The sequence below is a fragment of the Dipodomys spectabilis genome, unplaced genomic scaffold (genome assembly GCF_019054845.1).
Source record: "Dipodomys spectabilis isolate Male_0828 unplaced genomic scaffold, ASM1905484v1 ptg000042l, whole genome shotgun sequence".
In the NCBI taxonomy this organism is placed as follows: domain Eukaryota; kingdom Metazoa; phylum Chordata; class Mammalia; order Rodentia; family Heteromyidae; genus Dipodomys; species Dipodomys spectabilis.
Genome location: NW_024870719.1, coordinates 179,833 through 199,016, shown reverse-complemented (window position 1 = coordinate 199,016; position 19,184 = coordinate 179,833). Strand labels below are relative to the sequence as shown.

Genomic DNA, 19,184 nt, shown 5'->3' with positions numbered 1-19,184 from the left:
GCCACACACACACACACACACACACACACACACACACAACACACACACACACACACACACACACACACACACACACACACACACACACACACACACACACACACACACACACACACACACACACACACACACACACCAGAGCCAACTATTTCTTGGCATCCTAGCCTCTTAACATCCTTTCTTTTCTCCTTTAAAAAAAAGTGATTCAATTGGGAAGTATAGAGTCCAGCCTGAGCAGTGTTCCCTGTACTGTTCAGAAGTCATGTTCATCTTTTTCCTTTCCTAAACATTTACAGCCTCTCTCAAATTAAAAGAGAGAGACAGAGAGAAGAGAAAAATACATATATGTATGTTTTTCAAGAATTCATACCACTCAGTGATTCATCAAAGCTCAAATTAATATGACAGTTAATCTAAGGACTTTTTGAACTTTAATGAAAATGGAACAACAAATTCATTTCTAGATAGCAGTGGAGACAGCCTAAGTTTTTTCCATCCTGATCACTTTAAAAATGACTCGATAATGTTATTTGAAATGTTATAATGATTTTAAGCATATTCTTCTTATCTTAATGGAGTTTTAATCTAACATACAATTAGGCTATACAATTAATCTATTGAGTAAGAGGTGAAAAATTATCACAAAGTTCCTATGCCTGATATTTCTAGCACATTTTTACCTTGACTATTTCAATAACTAGTAATTTGTTTCATTTTGAACAATCAAGGGAAAGATGGAAAACTTGGTAATGAAATTCCAATATAAGGCCTAATTAACAAAATTTAATTTTTGAAGCATATCTATTCTACGAACTAACATATGAAAAATAAAATTTAAAGTTAATAGAATTTTTATTCTATTTTAAGCCTTGATTGCATGACCTGGATTTGAAAGCAGAAGAGCACTACATTTTTAGAAGCTCAAGTTCTTTCATAAGGATATCAAGTAACATCTGAAACTACTTACATCAATTCAGTCCAGAAAAAAAATAAAAGATTTATTCCCGAGGGTTGAAATTTATGAATTTATAAAATATAGGCAGAGAGTGATTAATCTGTTTTCTATGATCGGTTCATAGCTATGACAACAGCATTTTGGCACCAATAGGTATAAAGTAAAAAGTCCACTATGTCCAATTTATTTTCTTTTCTTCTATATTTCTTATTTCTCAAGATTGCTAGCTCTATTCCATATATATTTCTTTTAAGAGTCATAATGTTTGTCTTTTGCCATTCATTCAAATTCTCAAGTACCATTTTCCTCTATAATCTCTTGCCATAATCCAATACTTTCTAAGTCATTCATTTATTAGCATTTTTTAAGCCTTTTTTTAAAAACTCTTTGTCCATATACCTGTTATTTTAATATACTCATGTGTTTTGCTTGGTTAACTTTGGTTAACTTGGTTAACTAACTTTGATGCTATATTTCTCTCACTCTTCTAATAGCCCCCTCTTTTCCAACAAATACTATTGATGTCTTCTTTTAATTAATTCCATCTGGCCAAACTATTTTCCAAAGGACTATCTTTTGGTAAGAGCTGTACTCAGAGACTCTAAAGTACTACAACAGAGTCAAGAGAACTCTGAAGTAGTTCACATATTTGAAGCATTATGACATAAACTTGTTCACAAGAATTATCTGATTCAAAAGGTCTATCATACTATTCGAAACCCTTATATTAGAAAATCCTAAAAGAAAATGTTTTCATACCTCAATGTCAAAATAATTTTCTCAAAAGAAGTATTATGGTTCTTCTCATGGCAAATGGGAAGTATGCAGTTAAGCACATTTCCCTCTTTTCTTTCACTACCAGGAAATTCAAAATTCAAAATTTTAAGATCATTTTCATTAACCATGTTGGACTTTACTGACTAGGCATGGGCATATTTATATTTTAGAAGTATTCTTTTGAGATGGGGCTTAGCTATGTTGCTCAGGCTGACTCTGAACAACTGTGCTCAACTGATCATTCCACTTCACCCTCCCTCGTAGCTGAGACTGCAGGCATGTCCCATTCTACCCAGTGTATTGTTTTTTATTTCTAAGTAACTTCACGTGGATGCTTATAAGTGACCTCAAATCTTAGAAAGATAAAAAGGTAAATAATATGTTTAATAACTATAACTAATGTATTATGTAAAATGAAGTCTTTTCCTTTGTATATGCAGGACATTTGGATATTAATTATGCTAATGGAGAAATGTAAAGTAAACCTGAATTGTTCCCTTAAAATGCAGAATTAATGTAAAATTAAGTATAAAATTTCAAAATGAGTTCTCTAGAATTAAAAAGATCCCAGTGTGGCAGGTATGTATTTCATATTGTTAAGCTGGAAGAGTTATTTTTGACCTCTTAGAAATCCTAAAGTTAGTATTTATTGATGTGGAGCAACCAAGGGATCCACTCAAGGAACGAATCTACAAATTTAGTATTTTAGTGAGCTTCCTGCTATCTGAAACAACTCTAGTGCAATTGTAACTATCATCACAAATACTGCAACTTCTGCATTTGGCCCTTGGCATCAACCCTTGGACTCTGGAACAGCACATCAATAGGGATCCTTGCGAGTTCTGTGATCTGCATGTAGGTAGCACTGAATCATCAGTACTTGGTGCAGAGGTCAGTGGCCCCAGACAGGACACACTTTTGAAGTACTACAAGTCAGCTGTGAAGCTGACCTGTACTGACTACTGGGAAGGACAGTACAGCAGTGACAGCAGCAGCAGCTGGAGAAGCAACTCTCTGATCACTGAAATATGTCCAGGTCACTTCAGTCTATAAAATTTAGAGGATGGGGAGGAGGTGATTGAGCTTCCACAACCCAAGAATAATGCCACCTTTGATCTGCAGAAAGGAAAAAGAATGGAGCTTTTCCTTTGTTAGTGGGTTTTAAATATTTCTCCATTAATAGTTAATGCACATGCAGACCAGCAGAGTGACAGCTCCTTGTGATTATGAATTCTGGCTTCGTAACTCTAGTCCAAATAGGAGCTGAACTTTAAGAATTGCAGTGGTTACTTTTGACAAATTAAATTGTTCTACTTAGGAAGGTAGAAAGAATGAAGAGAAAGAAAGTGAGATGGTGGAAGCAAATTCTTCTTGGAAGCAATTCTTAGACCAAGTTAGTAAAAAGGAGCAAGGACAATGTTTGCATTTCCTAGGTTGTCCATGGTGCCAGCGTTTATTAGAAAATAGGTAAGGAAAGTTCCTGCTTAGAGGTAAAACAAGATAGAGTAGGGAAAATATTGAGAGTATGGTTTATTGTCTCTGAACAAGGAAGAAAATATATTCAAGGGAATGATTAAATTTTAATAAGAATTGGCTTGCTCTAAAAACTCCATAGCTTAATATTAATTAGAAAGGAGTCTTAAATTTATAGCAATCTGAAAAATATCAAGAAATGATTTTAACTGAAAATGTACTTCAAAAATCATAGCAGAGGGGCTGGGAAGGTGGCTTGGTGGTAGAATGCTTGCCTTGCATGCATGAGGCCCTGGGTTCGATTCCTCAGCACCACATAAGCAGAAAAAGCCGGAAGTGGGGCTGACACTCAAGTGGTAGAGTGCTAGCCTTCAGGTGAGGAGCTGAGGGACAGCGCCCAGGCTCAGAGTTCAGGCCCCACGACTGACCCCCCCCCCCAAATAAAAAAATCATAGCAGAATTAAGGTTTCTAAATTGTGTAAGGTTGTATCAATGTGTTGCCTATTAATACCAATGATTTTCCTTGTGTATTTTGTTTTAGATAAACAAAATATCATAACTATCCCGCTCAGGAGATCTGAAGAATTGATAAGCCTAGGGTATTTATCTGTATTTGCATATCTATAAGTTAAAGGGTGGTGATTTTTCTAGCAAAGATAAGAATAGTAAAATCCATAGGTAGTGTCAGTAAAGTAGTATTGCCTACTGTTGAAAATGCTAAGTCAGCTTTACTCTCTTACTACTAAGAAAACTTACTATATTCTCTCTAAACTGACATTTCCAGATGTATACCATGGAGATCAACTTAAGAGTATAGGAATGCATGAATAGGAATCTGTGTTCAGATCAGTGACAGGAAAGGAACTAGGTTATAAAATACTGAGAACCACACAGAGAAATGAAAACAAATTTTCAAAAGCATTGATGGTAGAAATATGATTCAGGAAGAATCCATAGTTTCCTGTAGTGGTACTATCACTCAGATGAAGACCTATTAGCTTTATTTCCATACTTGAGTTTTTAAGGTTTTCTTTTTTTGTTAGACGTTCAACCCAGGTCTCAACCATACTAGGCAAGTGCTCTAACACTAAGCTATACCTCACCCACTTAATTTTATTTTTATTTTTTTTAACTTGGCAAGGGAAAGTTTACTTCTGCAGAAGAGCTTGCCATCAGCCAAATTCCAACAAGCAAACACACAGAGTAGACCAGCTGCTCCCAAATTTTAAATTCAATTGTTAGTTTCACAGCAATCAATTATAAAATTTATATATATAAAGAGAATACAAATGTTAGGCATTTGTCTTGGTGTTGCCAAGTGTTTTGAGAAATGAAGATGATACAGATAGGTTAGTACAGATTGAAATCACTATAAAATGGGTTGAATTGTCACATGACTAAGGAACATGACTAGTAAATTTTCTGTAGTGGAAAGGATGGTCCCACAAACTAATAAAAGGTTGCTTGCTCCAAATATCAATGGTGCTCTAAACAAGGATTGAAGATAAGCAGTAACAAGATCAACAAATATAAAGATGAAAACTGATTAAGGAAGCTTCAAATAGTAGTTAAAGCCTAATTTGAGGCTCATGCCTTAATCCTAGCTACTCAGAAAACTGAGTTATGAGGATTGAAGTTTGGAGCCAGATTGGGCAAGAAAGCCTGTAAGACTTTTATCTCCAATTAACTACTGAAAAAACTGGAAGTAAATCTTTGGCTTCAGTGATAGAGGATAAAAGCTCAGAAATGGCTTTCAGTCAACTGAGTTCAAGGCCAGGACTGGTACACAAAAATTAATAATAGTAATAATAAATAAAACCCCAAAAGGCCTATTGTCCATTTGAGAAAGCTTTATTCCTTCAAGGATCATGTTAATCAATAAGCTACAAATACTACACAACCCATCAGTTGATTCCTGGAAAAGCAGAAGAAAACAAAAGAATGGAGTACTAGAAACTTTGCCCTACCAAGAAATCTCTAAGAGATTCATGGGGAAAACTTGAGATTAACTCACCCATGTCAGTTTTCCTAATTCAGAAGCCACTCTAATTTCTAAATGACTTCTTATTAACTACCTTCAGAATGTTTTGGAGGTTTCAAAACATCTAGAATAATGTGGGAGCTCATGTAAAAGGCTTTACAGACCTATAGCATTTCGAACTCAATGTTTCATTTTCCTTCTAACCCAAATGAAAACATGAGTCATGATTTCAAAAACCACAGTATGGAAAATGTTGGGTTTTTTTAATACTATAATCCATAAGTACTGAGTGGGTGGAATAATGACCTTCAATATGCCAGGATGGAATTCTCAGGCAAAGCACTTACAAGGAAAAGAAGACTGCATGTTTTGTTCAGTGATTTCCCATTAATTGTGATGTAAATTACATGGATGTGATTTTGACAAAGAATAGCACTGTTTCTGAAAAATAGCAGCTTATGTGCAAAACAAAAATTCATCAAAAAGAAAAGAAGTGTTACTTTGGCATTGTGAGTACAATAAGTTCTGAGACAATGGCTTAGAAAGAAAATATTTTTCTATCACTAAGTTCATATAGATTTATAAGCATTTTTTACATTTCTTGTCCTCACATGAAATGTGAAATCACCTAGTTTTAACTAGTTTGAGACTATTACTCTAACAATATGTTACTCTACAAGATATATTGGATAGCCTTGTTGTTAATGTGGACAGCTATCCATACAAGAAACAGCTAACAGTTAACAAACGGAATCAATGTTAGAAAGAATTCTTAAGAGAATAAAATGTCCCCATTTGCTTATATCTTCTCTTAACTAAGATGATTCCTGGGGGACACTAATTAAAGTCTACGAGATTCCCCAAATATATCAGCATCTCTCTTTACAGGATGTTAAAGGTAAAATAAGTTTTAAAGAAAGGTAACTTAGAATGGTAAAATTAAAGAAGAAAATCAGGTAACTTTTATTTGACCTTGAATGTACTTTTTAATTCCATAAGAAATTTTAAAAAGCTAGAGGGTAGTTGTTTCTTGTCATTATACTGTTGCTGATTCTGTGGTTAGTTATTAATTTTATTTTTTATGATTCACAATCTGCTCTTTGAAATATGCCATATGCTCAAAGCAATTCAAGGATGACAACTGTCAGAATTACTCCAATAAAAATTGCCTAAATGAGGAAGATTTACTGCACTCTGATATTTCAGTAGAAAGTCCCTCTTCCCTCCCCAGCAGCTTTTTCAGACATTATGAATTTGTAACCATTTTTTTTTTCAAAATCAAATAGTTGTTTGGTAAGAACTTCTGAGACTACTGGTAAAATATACTCGGCTAAAGGTAATTACCAGACCTGAGAAACACTATAGATAGTTATCAGATAGAATGCCTGTAATCAATATGTATGTTCTTAGCCAGTGTTCTTAAATCATATGAAAATGTAATGACTTAATGTGACAATGTTTCCTTTATGTATCATTAATAAACTTTAACTTGATCAAGCCCTGTACTCTGGTTAGCAGCAAGCCAAAATAAGGCAAATTCCTTTATTTTTCCCTCTAGGAAGATCTGCGAGGTGGATATAATCCACCTGAGTGTTTCAATCAAAACACATTTTGTTAAATGTTACCAGTCCATTTATCCTTCATTTTGTTTCAGTCTATTTATTAATGCAGTTTCATTTAGTGCTATTCATCTGAAAGATAAATCTTTGTCCTTCTATAGAATTACACCAAATAGAATGTGATAAAGGGAACTTTCTTGCAATTATGATGTCGGTACAGCCTGTCAGCACACAAGGGATGGAAATGAGTTTGGGGACAGGGAAGGGAATTCTAATAGACATCATGATATATACAATGAACACAAAGATATCCTGAGAGAGACAGAGAGAGAGAGGGAGAGAGAGAGAGAGAGAGAGAGAGAGAGAGAGAGAGAGAGAGAGAGAGAGAGAGAGAGACTTGTCAGGCTAATCAGATCTTCCACAGCAAGGTAAAAGCAAGAAGAGTAGCTCTAACCTTGTAAAGATGCTGCTGCTGCTCCTCTGACATCATCAGGTCATGGCTGTCCATCACAAGGGACTCCATGTCAATCAGCCAATCCCAGAGCTCCTGATATTCTGAATCAAAGTCCAGAAGCCTGAAGATAAGGGACAAAATGTATTATGCATAAATACAATGTAGTTGTTAAAATCTCATATTAGAATAATATATTCTTGAAAACTCATGCTGTTCCTAGGTGAATACCTATAAAAAGAGAAGGAAAAAAATCTCTGTGTGGTTACACAGTGGGCAAAATAGGAACTCAAGGCTGTAACACTGTCACCTCGATTTTGAAAACATAACATGTAATTCCAAAGCTCTTACCTGAGACATATCATAGCTATTTCCATTTGTTGTACTTTATGAACAAAATGACCAGACTACGTCCTTGAAAAAGAGCCTTGCCATTTAACAGACTGAAAAATGGAGGGTCAGTGATTTGTTAGAGGTTTTACAGTCTGTGATTTGAGGTAAGAATAGCACTTTCAAATTTTGTACTGCTCTCTTGCCTAAAAGACTTTCAATATATTTGATATCTCAATAGATTTATGAGTAAATCAGTAATTTAACTAATTTTTCTAGGATGGTAAGAATGTACTTCTAAATCCAAAATATTATTTTCATTAGAAAATGACTCAATCATTTATCTTGTCTCTCTGCTGTCTATCTGCCTATTGCTGCAAACATATATCCTACATTTATTGTCATGGATGGGTAGTCAGCATTTCAGCTTAACACTCAGAGATAGGCTTGAGTGACTCTGGTAAGCCAGTGAGAACCAGTGGCAGATCCAATATTAGACAGGTGTTCCCCACAGACATGTAGGAAACAAAGGTAAGGACAGGAAGTCAAAACAATGAATCTTTGAATAGCCAGCAATCATTAAAATTCAAAGGAGGATCACTATGGTTTTCAACAAAATAAATCATTAGAATAAGGAGCTTAAAAGGATTAATGTGATTCTCTATTGAAAGCCTGGTGAATAAGTAAAGCCCAGATTCTTCTAAAACACTGTGATCAGAAAATGAAAGTGCAAGATGAAAAACTATGACTTTGTCCTCCTTCCTCCACACCCCTCCCCAATGACTCCCTAAAAGAAATACTAGCCTTATCAAACTGTGACTGGGCAGTACTTACAAAGCAGTGGTCTCAGATGTGAATATGGATTTATCAATTGAGAATTTTATTACTACCTTGCTCCTGTCTTTCTACATTAGATGGCTTTCTACGTTTATTAACTCATAATTTAATCTTAATAGCCCTGTCAAAAAATTTAAGGTGTACCTGTTGATAGGGAGACTAGATCTAGAACTGTCTGTTTTATTTTAATTACTTTACCAAAATTATAAAGATCCCTGATTAGGAACCTAAGTACCCAAGGGCAAGGACTACCACTGGCTAACATGTAGAAGTGATTAATAAGTATTTAGTGAATGCCAATTATGAGTATAGTTGATGTAGTAAAAACTTTCAGTAGCTCGATGGTGGCTTCAGTGCGCATATTGGCATAACTTCTTGAAATGATTCAGTAGTTGGGGGAGAAGATTAAAATTCTGCATTTCTAACAAGGTTAGCATGATTTAGTCCACAGACCATGCTTGGAGAAACAAGAACTTTCAGTATATATGTGAAATCTGAACTAGTATTCAATTGCAAAGTGCTAAGACAAAAAAAAAAAAGACATATATCCAGCATAACAGGAACAAATAAGCTCCTGGGGGTTTTCTGTTAATTTTGTGCCTACTGGGAATAACTAATAAGCACTGGCTTACAGGAAAAAAAATCCTCTTCTATCTATTTGGAGAACAAGAAGGAAATACAGGTCAGAGAAGCAGGCAAGTGCATCCTCTTTTCTCTTGGTCTTCTAAGATCTAGAAAGGATGCAGGTGAGAGAGGTAGAAAGGAAGGCTGAGAGTAAAAATAGGCAATTCCATTTCCTACTATGAACTCTAAGAGGACATTGCCTTATGTGATATCTCCCCAGCACAGTCAGAGACACAGAGGCAGAGAGAGACAGAGAGGGAAATACAGAGAGACACACAGAGAGACAGAGACAGAGGGGACATCAAGATAGTAAGGAAGAGAGAGAACAATCTGTTTAAGATTCCCTTGGCTACTTTGTTCTCTAATCCCTCCCATCCAACAAAGACTCCAAGGTTCCTGAAAGCTGAACTGGTAAACTTGACAGGAGCATTGCCATGGTAACAAGGGTGCAGTCAACCCAAGGACAACTAGATGGGCCTCTGAAGCCAGACCTTAGAGAGTTGTTAAGGCCAATGAAGGCTAAGATGAGGCTTAGTCAGCAAGAAATTCCACTGGGCCTGAGTATGCCAAGAGATAACAAAAACTAGATCAACCACAGCCATATTGGAAGGGGAAAAAAATACCTTGGATAAGAACACATTTCAAGAAATTAAGGCAGCCTACATCCAAACGTTGTGTTAAGCCAGGGAACTCCATTGTACTCCAGAATCATAATGTCAGGTAAACCTTTATGATGTTTAAATATTTGTTTGTTAATATGTCATCTTAGAAAACAGAATGAAAAGGAGCAAGAAATCTAAAAACCAGAACACTGATCTCAAGATCCTATTCCTTAAGGAAACTATTCCCCAAACGAATGTTGAATAACTAGGGGGAATACAAAGTGCTTAAGTGTCAGAACTCTTAAAACAAAATTTTCCTGGTTTTGCAAGTAAATATGAATATATAGGGTGTCATAAACTACCAAGAGAAAAAGGAAGAGGTTTGTTTTCCTTTTGCACATGTGTAGAATAGAAAAAAAATCTTTGATTATGGTTGAGCAATTTAAAGGCAAGGGATGAATTTATTATCTTTGTATCCCCAGGGTCCAGCATGGCACCTGGAAAATGGTGATGAATTAATTAATTAATAATGCAATAACTTATTAACAGGAAAAGAGACAACTTTGAGTGAGCAAGAAATACTTCAGAAGAGAAGCATGAATGGAGATAATAATATGACAAAACCAAAGCCACCAGTGCAACAGGGACAGAGTTGTTCAGTCACTCTGTAGATGAGGTTTTGAAGTTTCAACATATGGTAATAATGCATTTGTTTCTTAAGAGAACCATGCGTAGTTTATGCAGAGCTACTCAGTTGCCCTCCTAGGCGGTACCTTCTTCTCTTCTCCGAATGAAAGTTAAAGAAAATTTATAAGCAAAAAGATTACTAATGGCAAGATTATAAACAAATAAAAAAATATATGCAGGACAATAAAATTATCTAAACCAAGGAAATATATTCCCTGGTTCTTTATTATGTTTTCTATATCTATTATATGCCACCTAGGTTCTTATAACAAAAGCCATTTCTTCTAGTAAGAATACAGTGAGTACCCAATCTACACTGTCAGAGCTAAGTAAGCATAATATAGACATTCACCATTTCTCTAGACTATTATCTTTATTATTAAGAGATTTGTGTTTGACATTGTATTTATTAGATACAAGGTTTTGATAAATGCAAGGCTTTGTTAGGAAATTCATTGGTAATATATTTTGTTTCACTGGTGTAGCATCAATATCAGCATTCTAAAAACAAATTAGCACAAAATCTTGAAATGGAAAACGGAAAAAACTTTATTATCTTTATTTTTTGTGCTACTGGGGTTTGAACTCACAATTCATTTCTTGAGCCATTCTCATTAGCCCTTTTTGCTTTGATTATTTTACACAGGGCCTTACTTACATAATACTCCTATTAAAGTGACAGATACATACCACTGCACCGAGATTTTTTCTGGTAAGATGTAGTCTCACAAATATTGTGTCCACTTGGTCTCAAACTGAATCCTCCCAATTTCAGCCCTGCAAGTGGCTATGACTATAAGCATGAGCTATCTTGCCACACCAATTTTAACATTGTCCACATGGTATTAATTAACAAACTTATAAATGACCTGATATTTTTCTAAATGTAGTAAAACCAAATATATAATTTTGGAGAAAATCAGAACTATACTATTGAATTTCTTTGTTGATTGTTATAAAAGCACTTGAAACAGCACAATTTTATGTGAACATTATTTTAGAATGCTTCTAAGATAAAGGAGCAGTTTTTATGCTCATATTATCTGCAAAGGTAATTAGTTTCAAGTTATTTTATATAAGACAATATCCTCTAGGCAAAGTGCCAGGTAAGGTATATAGGTAAGCCATATAGTAGTGAGTCTATGAAGGTACCATATAATTAGTTAGCAGTTCTATATTCCCTTAAATAATATTCTAATTTTATCAGCTAAACTCAGAACCAGATTCATTTCTAAGATTTTTAGTCTCTGTTTTTAGGAGGGAGAAAGGTGATAGAAATTGTGGAAAATACCCCAGGCTCTTCAGGGATTACATTCTTATGACTATATGAACTACTCTTTTGGAGATGCTTTCCCCATAAAATTTTCTTTGTATTTATGCTTGGGTTTATTATAGCAACCCATTTACTTTCTTTGTGTAATCTTCTTGATTAAAAACAGGCTTGAAAATATACCTTTTTATTACTCTATGAATATTTACATCCTTCATGAAAGTATAAGCATTATATCACTTAACTTTTCATATTCTTCCTTTATATTGTCATATAGCTAATCTTAAGTAGGCTCACAGTAGAAGTGGGAAGAGATGTAGTTTCTGTTTGTTTCTCAGTGCTAGGTGTCTAGATTGGGGGCCGGGGGGATTGTGTTTTCTAGGCAAGCAATCCACCCTTGAGGTGCAGCTCCAGAGTCAAGAATTAGACATACTGTTGTAGGTATAATATTCCCATTTTAGAAAGTTTAATCATAAAATACAAAATTCTCATAGCTCAAAGGCACTTTTGTTAGGTAAATGTAGAAATATAAATGTATTTTATAATCTGAGTAAGAGACAAAGCCATAGACTGTAATGTTTTATTTAAATTTTTTTTAATCTTATTTTTGCCAGTCCTAGGACTTGAACTCAGGATCTGGGCACTCTGCTTGAGCTTTATTTTGTGGAAGATGAACGTTCTAACACTTGAGCCACAATACTACTTCCAGATTTTGCTGAATGGTTTATGGGAGATCAGAGTCATTGTTTTTAATGTACTATGTGATTTTTTTGTTGTTGTTTCCTTTGTATGTTCTTCCCCCAGTTGTCACTGTAATTGATTTTGGTACCCTGCATTTTGTATATACATTTGTGTAATTTGGGTAAGGAAGGGGAATAATAAAATGCTGAAACAAGGACACAGGATGACCCATTTCAACAATGATACCCACAAGACAGTATATTGGAAATGAACTTTACAGTTGGAGTGAGGGGGTTGAGGGAGGAGGGAGGGAAGGGATAGTGGGAGAACAATGAAGGAGGGGGTAACAATGCTCAACAAGAAATATACTCATTACTTTACTCATAGAACTGCAACCTCTCTGTACAGCATCTTTACAATAAAATAAAATTTAAAAAAAAAAAAAAGAGTCTCACAGACTTCCCTGCCTGGGCTGGCTTCAAATTGCAATCCTCGGATCTCAAGTAGCTAGGATTTCAGGTGTTGAGCCACCAGCACCCAGCTTATTTTTTTGTGTTTATTTCAAAGTTTGTGTTTAACTACTGTGAATGACTGTCAAAAGCACTTCCTAGCATCTGTCCCCCATTCTACTCTGCTCATTGTTTTTTAAATTCCAGAGCATTTCATCAAAGAAATAAAATCCGATCAAGCTTATTTAGCACCATTTTTCTGCAGACTATATGACAATATATTATTTGTGAGGTCAGAATAGTTTAAGAAGTAAACTCTTCCTCTAATACCTGATGGGAGTTATATTTCACTAGCTAAGTGTTTAATACATAAATGCATTCAGCCTTTGGTATTTAAAGTGAGCATCATTAACTCAACATTTCAACTAAACTTTGCTTAAACGATAAAGTTTCACCCAAGTGAAATCAATAGGAGGTGTGTATGAATATATGAGGTTTCAGCTTGACCCACAAAGGAATTTTGATTGAAACAGACAACCAAATTAAGAAATCACCAAAATGGAATTTTTTTTAAAGAATAGGTAACACTAAAAAGACCTCCCAGCTTTTCTACTGTAGGCTGAATAATTTTATACACACACATATATATATAATATACATAACATGCTTTTTGTATACTTAATGGTTAAATTTTACACTAACACATCTAAAATCATCAGACTGACTCCTGAAATACCACCTTGCCTATACTGGGATTTCTATTAAATGATCCAATTTTCCTAGCCTCTTTAGCATATTGATTCCTTCCTCAAATATTCACTAAGTATTTACTGTTCACATTATTTGAGCAGGGAAGTTTGCCTCTGGTTTTCACAAAAAGGCACTAAAGGAAGTAGGAAAAAATCTTCAAAAATATAGTTTAAGTATTTTATTGAAGTAAAAGACTAACAATAGGCCTGAATTTCCCATCATCCTCTACATCATGTGGCATGTAATCACAAAAAGGAGACTTACCAGTGGCACCTAATCCAATCATAATATCATTAAAGAATAAAATTTAGCCTTCCAGACATGGAATCCAATATGCACAGTTGCATATAGAATCCTTTTCCACTAAACATTTTAAACTGTGGACACTAATTTACTATTTTGAATGAAAATTCATGAGCAACTTCCTCATGAGGAAAAGAAGCCCGACTTTGCCATTAATAAATGAAAAGGAGGAGAAACCAGAGGAAGATGGTGGAGGAGAAGCTGGAGACTAAACAAACTCTCGCATAGAAACAAGTGTTAGTGTTCAGTGAACAATCCTAGCCTAGAGAATCACACAAAGTGTCCGATCACAGTACAGAGAGTTTGGCCAGAGAGGGAAAATCTAGGCAGCTTGGTCAAGGAGACAGATCTGAGCACTTGCCAGTAGCCGCAGCTACGGTGGCTGTGGCAGCTGCAGTCGCCAAACCAACAGAGAAAGTCCAAAGATGCCAGATGCAGAGTGTGAACGGATTCTACTCACCACCAGCAAGAATTGACAAGGAGCAGAAATCTTCATCCTGCTGATCACAGACCAGGGATGGTCCAGGAACCAAGAATCTGGCCTGAGTAGAAGACTGACATCCTCACTCCTTCTCATAGAACTACCACCGTGGGAAGACAGCTCCTCCCTCACCACCAGAGAAGATTCCATCTTTGAAACTGACAAAGACCGGGCCAAGCAGCTAGCTTCAACCCAGGCCTTGGAAGAAAACAAGTAGAGCCATTAGCAGGTCACTGGAACCTGACTTAACCTGACCTGCCAGGCTCAGCTCCACCCAGGGGAAAGTCACCTCCTCGCCCCAGGCAGAGTGGCTCTGCCCACCGAGGAGTAACTTTCCTCACTGGATAAACAGAACCAGAAGCTGCCCCTTCTCACTGCAGCCTAGAGAAAAATTGAAACTCAGTAAACATAAACTCTGAGAAGGGCTCCAGGCTGGGCTCTGTGAGTGTCTCAGGAGCTAGCCCCTCAGGAAAAAGCTACTGCTTGCTGATAGGCCTCAACCCTACCCAGAACCTAGCCTCATCACAGCAACTCCAAACTAGAGGAAACAGCCATCCCCCTTTTTGTAATACTCAAAGCAGATCTCACTCCCACTGAACTAGCCTGGAAGGAGGATCACAAAGTCCTAGGTAAGGCAGAGTTGTCTGCCAGCTCAAACAAACTGACTTAAGAAACCAATCAAGCCACAGGAAAACCAAACACCACAAGCAGACCAGAGACTCCACCAAGAGACTGGTTACAGACACATGGGAGATACAAGATCTCCCCCTGCAAAAAAAAATAATAATAATAACAAAAAAATAATAAAAATAAAAAAAACAGAACTCTTTTTTTCTACCTACTTATTACTATTTTTAAAATTGTTTTCTATTTTTTTCTTTCATAGTTTTATTTTAGGAGTGTAGGTGTGTGTATGTGCTTTTAAAAAAATCTCTTTGATCTTTTGGTCCTTTTTATTCTTTTTCTTTCTTTTTTTCTTTTATCTTTCTTTATTTTTTGCATGACTTAATTGCTGTTCTGCTTATCCCCAGATATATACCATTGTTGGTTATTAGACCTTATCCAGAAAATTATTACTCAATTCACAGCCTTGTAGGCTTAACTTCTTTAATAGTAGTATTTTTTATACTTATATAACTTTCAAGTATTCCAATTTTAAGAATTTTTATTTTTTATTTTTTCATTTTTCCTTATTCTTTTCTTCTCTCAATATCATTTCTTTATACTTATATAATTTTTAAGTGTTTCATGTTTTAAATTTAAATTTTATTTTTCCTTTTTTTCTTGTTTCTTATCTCTCTCCTATCATTATGTCCAATCCATTTCCCTCTCTGAGATTAGGACTTGATTAAATTCACTCTCCTTATACCTCTCCACATCCCTCTAATCCTATTTTTCCCCACAATTCTCCTTAAACCTAATAATTTCTGGTTGGCCAAATCCCTCTTTGATATTCTTAGCCCATTACTCCATAGTTGTTTGATGTTGAACAGATTGTATCTGTTGAACTAGATTGTATCTGCAGCCATTTTGACTGTACAACTAGTGGACTCTGGTTGATGCTTGCCTTAATATAGTGTTCTAGCACAAAATTGGTGTTACTTTCATAACAAATGGGCAGAACAAGATGGAAAAACACAAGAAAAATGGCAAGCCCAGGTATCTCAACTCCCACTCATGATAATGAGATGACAGAACAGTTAATGAATAATCCAGAGAAGAGTTCCCAAAGACCTCTATAAACACTACTGGTAAGCATGGTGAATGAAAAGATTGAAAACCTGCAAAGGACTCAATGTGAGCATGATAGAGGGCAACACAAGGCAAACCAAAGATTAATATAGGAATTTCATGAGCATGTTGAGGCTAACGAAAACTTACTACAGGAATCTTGTGAGTATGAGGAAGCTACTCAAAGATTAATACAGAAAATGCATGAGAAGGTTGAGAACAGTCAAAGAGAAAGACAGGAATTGCATGAACAGGCTGACAACAGTCAAATAGAAAGACAGGAATTGCATGAGCAGGCTGACAACAGTCAGTGAGAAAGACAAGAATTGCATAAGCATGAAGGAGCTAATCAAAAAGTAATACAGGAATTGTGTGAGTGTGATGAGAATAGACAAAGGTCATCAGAGTCATTCATGGAATCCATAAACAGATAGCTGAAGGAATCCAGGAAGACCACAAAGGGAATGCTGAATGGAGGTCATCAGAAGGAAAGGGAGTCCAAAGAAACCAAAACTAATCAACCAAGTGATTTGAGAATAAACACTGAACACCAAATTAAGGAAGTAAAGAAGTACATACAAGATCTAAAACAAAGCTCCAACAAGGAATTTGAAGCCATCAAAGCTGACCAATCCGAAGGAAAGGAAATAAAAAACAAAGTAGAAAGTCTTGACAGTAGGTTTGACCATGCAGAAGATCGGATCTCAGGGATTGAAGACAGCCTAGATATTATAGAGAAAGAACATACAACTACCTAAGACAAATCCAAAAAATATAATAGATCTATTGAATGTTTGGAAGACACCATCAGGCCTAATCTGAGGATAATGAGTGTAGAGGAGCACCTAGAGACAGAAGTTAACAGTCTAGAAAATTTATTTAACAGGATCCTAGCAGAGAACTTTCCAAACATGCAAAAAAAAAAAAAAAAATAGGCCTATTCAGATACAAGAAGCTTTTAGAACCCCAAATAGACCAGACCAGAACAGGACATCCCATGTCACATTATAATCTGCCCAGAATCAATTCAGATCAAGGAAATAATCCTTAAAGCTGTCAAAGAGAAAAGATCAATCACCTATAAAGGGAAACCAATTAGAATCACCTCAGATTTCTCAGCAGACAATTAAAGCAAGAAGAGCCTGAAATGATTTATACCACGCCCTAAAGACAAACAACTGTCAACCAAGAATACTGTACCCAGCTAAACTCTCCTTCATAACCGAAGGCCAAATAAAAACCTTCCATAGCAAAAAACAACTGAAACAATATATCTCCACCAAACCAGCCCTTCAAAAGGTACTTGAAGATGTCCTACACATAGAAAACCAACAAGACCACAATAAAGGAAAACAAACCACACCCAAACTGAGAATCCAAGAACCATAGGAAGAACCCAGCTGTCACAGCCCCCAGGAAGGTGGAAAACTTGGCAAACACCTCTCAGTCCTAACTCTCAACATTAATTAAGTGACATAGACTGTCTAGTTGGATTAAAAAGGAAAAGCCTTTTATCTGCTGCCTTCAAGAGTCACACCTTGCCTATAAAAACAACATATTCTGAAAGTGAAAGGCTGGAATAAAATCTACCAAGCAAATGGCCCCCATAAACAGGCAGGAGTTGCAATCCGATATCAGATAAAATAGACTTCAAATTAAAATTAGTGAGAAGAGATAAAGAAGGCCGCTACATACTAATTGAGGGAATCTCTCCTTCAGGAGGATATTACAATTCTAAATATCTATTCGCCAAACAATGGAGCACCCAAATTCATCCAAGAAACACTACTTTCTCTCAAATCTCACATAGATCCAAAGTCATTAATTGTTGGGGACTTTAACACACCACTATCCCCACTAGAAAAATCAACTCTGCAAAAACTCAACAGAGAAACCACAGATCTAAACAACTGCATAGATCAACTAGATTTAACAGATATCTACTGAATATTTCACCCAGCAGCATCAGAACATGCATTCTTCTCGGCAGCACACAGAATATTTTCCAAAATAGACCACATTTTAGGTCACAAAGCAAACTTTTCCAAGTTCAGAAACATTGAAGTTATACCTTGCATTCTCTCAGATCACAAGGGAATAAAAGTAGAACTCAACACCAAAAGCCACCAGAGAAAGTCCTGTTACACATGGAGGCTGAACAATACACTGTTGAATCACTAGTGGGTCATGGAAGAGATTAGAAACGAAATTCAAATGTTCATGATATTCAACAAAAATGAACACACAAATTACCAGCTTGTCTGGGGCACAGTAAAAGCAGTACTTAGGGGCAACTTTATAGCTCTGAGTTCCTACATCAACAAATTGGACAGATCTGAAACCAACAATTTAATGAGACATCTGAACCTCCTTGAAAAAGAGCAATAAGCTAAATCCCAATCAAGTAGATGGAGATAATTAAAATTAAATCAGAATTAAATGAATTATAATAAAAAACATAGAAAAAAATCAACAAATCAGAGATGGTCTTTTGAAAAAATTAACAAAATTGACAGACCCTTAGAAAATCTTATTAAAAAAAGAAGAGGACAAACACAAACTCAGAGATGAGAATGGAAACATCACCACAGAAACAACCAAGATTCAGAACATTATAAGGGAATACTTCTTAACCCTTTATGCTAATAAGTTTGAGAAACTGGAAGAAATGGAAGATTTCCTAGCAAATATAGACATGCTGAAACTAAACCAAGTTGAGTTCAACCAACTTAACAAGTCCATATCAAGCATTGAAACAGAAACAGCAATTTAAAAAAAAACCTCTCATCTAAGAAAAGCCCAGGATCAGATGGATTTACAGTGGAATTTTACAAAGGCCTATAAAGCAGAACTCACATCAATACTCCTCCAACTCTTCAATGAAATTGAAACGGAAAGTTCACTACCGAACTCTTTCTATGAAGCCATCATAACCCTCACCCCCAAACCAGGCAGGGACTCATCAAAGAAAGAGAACTATAGACCCATTTATTTGATGAACATTGATGCAAAACTTCTCAACAAAATTTTGGCCAATCGACTTCAACAATTCATCAAAAAAATCATACACCACGATCAAATAGGAATCATTTCAGAGGTGCAATGCTGGTTCAACATACACAAATGAATTAATATAATTCATCACATCAACAGGAGCAAGGATAAGAACCACATGATTATCTCAATAGATGCAGAAAAAGCATTCGACAAGATCCAACACCCCTTTATGATGAAGGCTCTGAA

The 19,184-nt window shown here is 35.7% G+C and overlaps 1 protein-coding gene across 1 annotated transcript in view; it reads right to left on the bottom strand.

Annotated features, from left to right (window-relative positions):
• Window positions 1–19,184, bottom strand: part of Akap6 (A-kinase anchoring protein 6) — a 278,588-nt gene that overhangs the window by 116,700 nt on the left and 142,704 nt on the right. Inside the window, exon 8 of the mRNA XM_042677816.1 lies at window positions 7,200–7,320. Coding sequence (XP_042533750.1) covers window positions 7,200–7,320 — 121 coding nt within the window. The remainder of the gene's footprint in view (window positions 1–7,199; window positions 7,321–19,184) is intronic.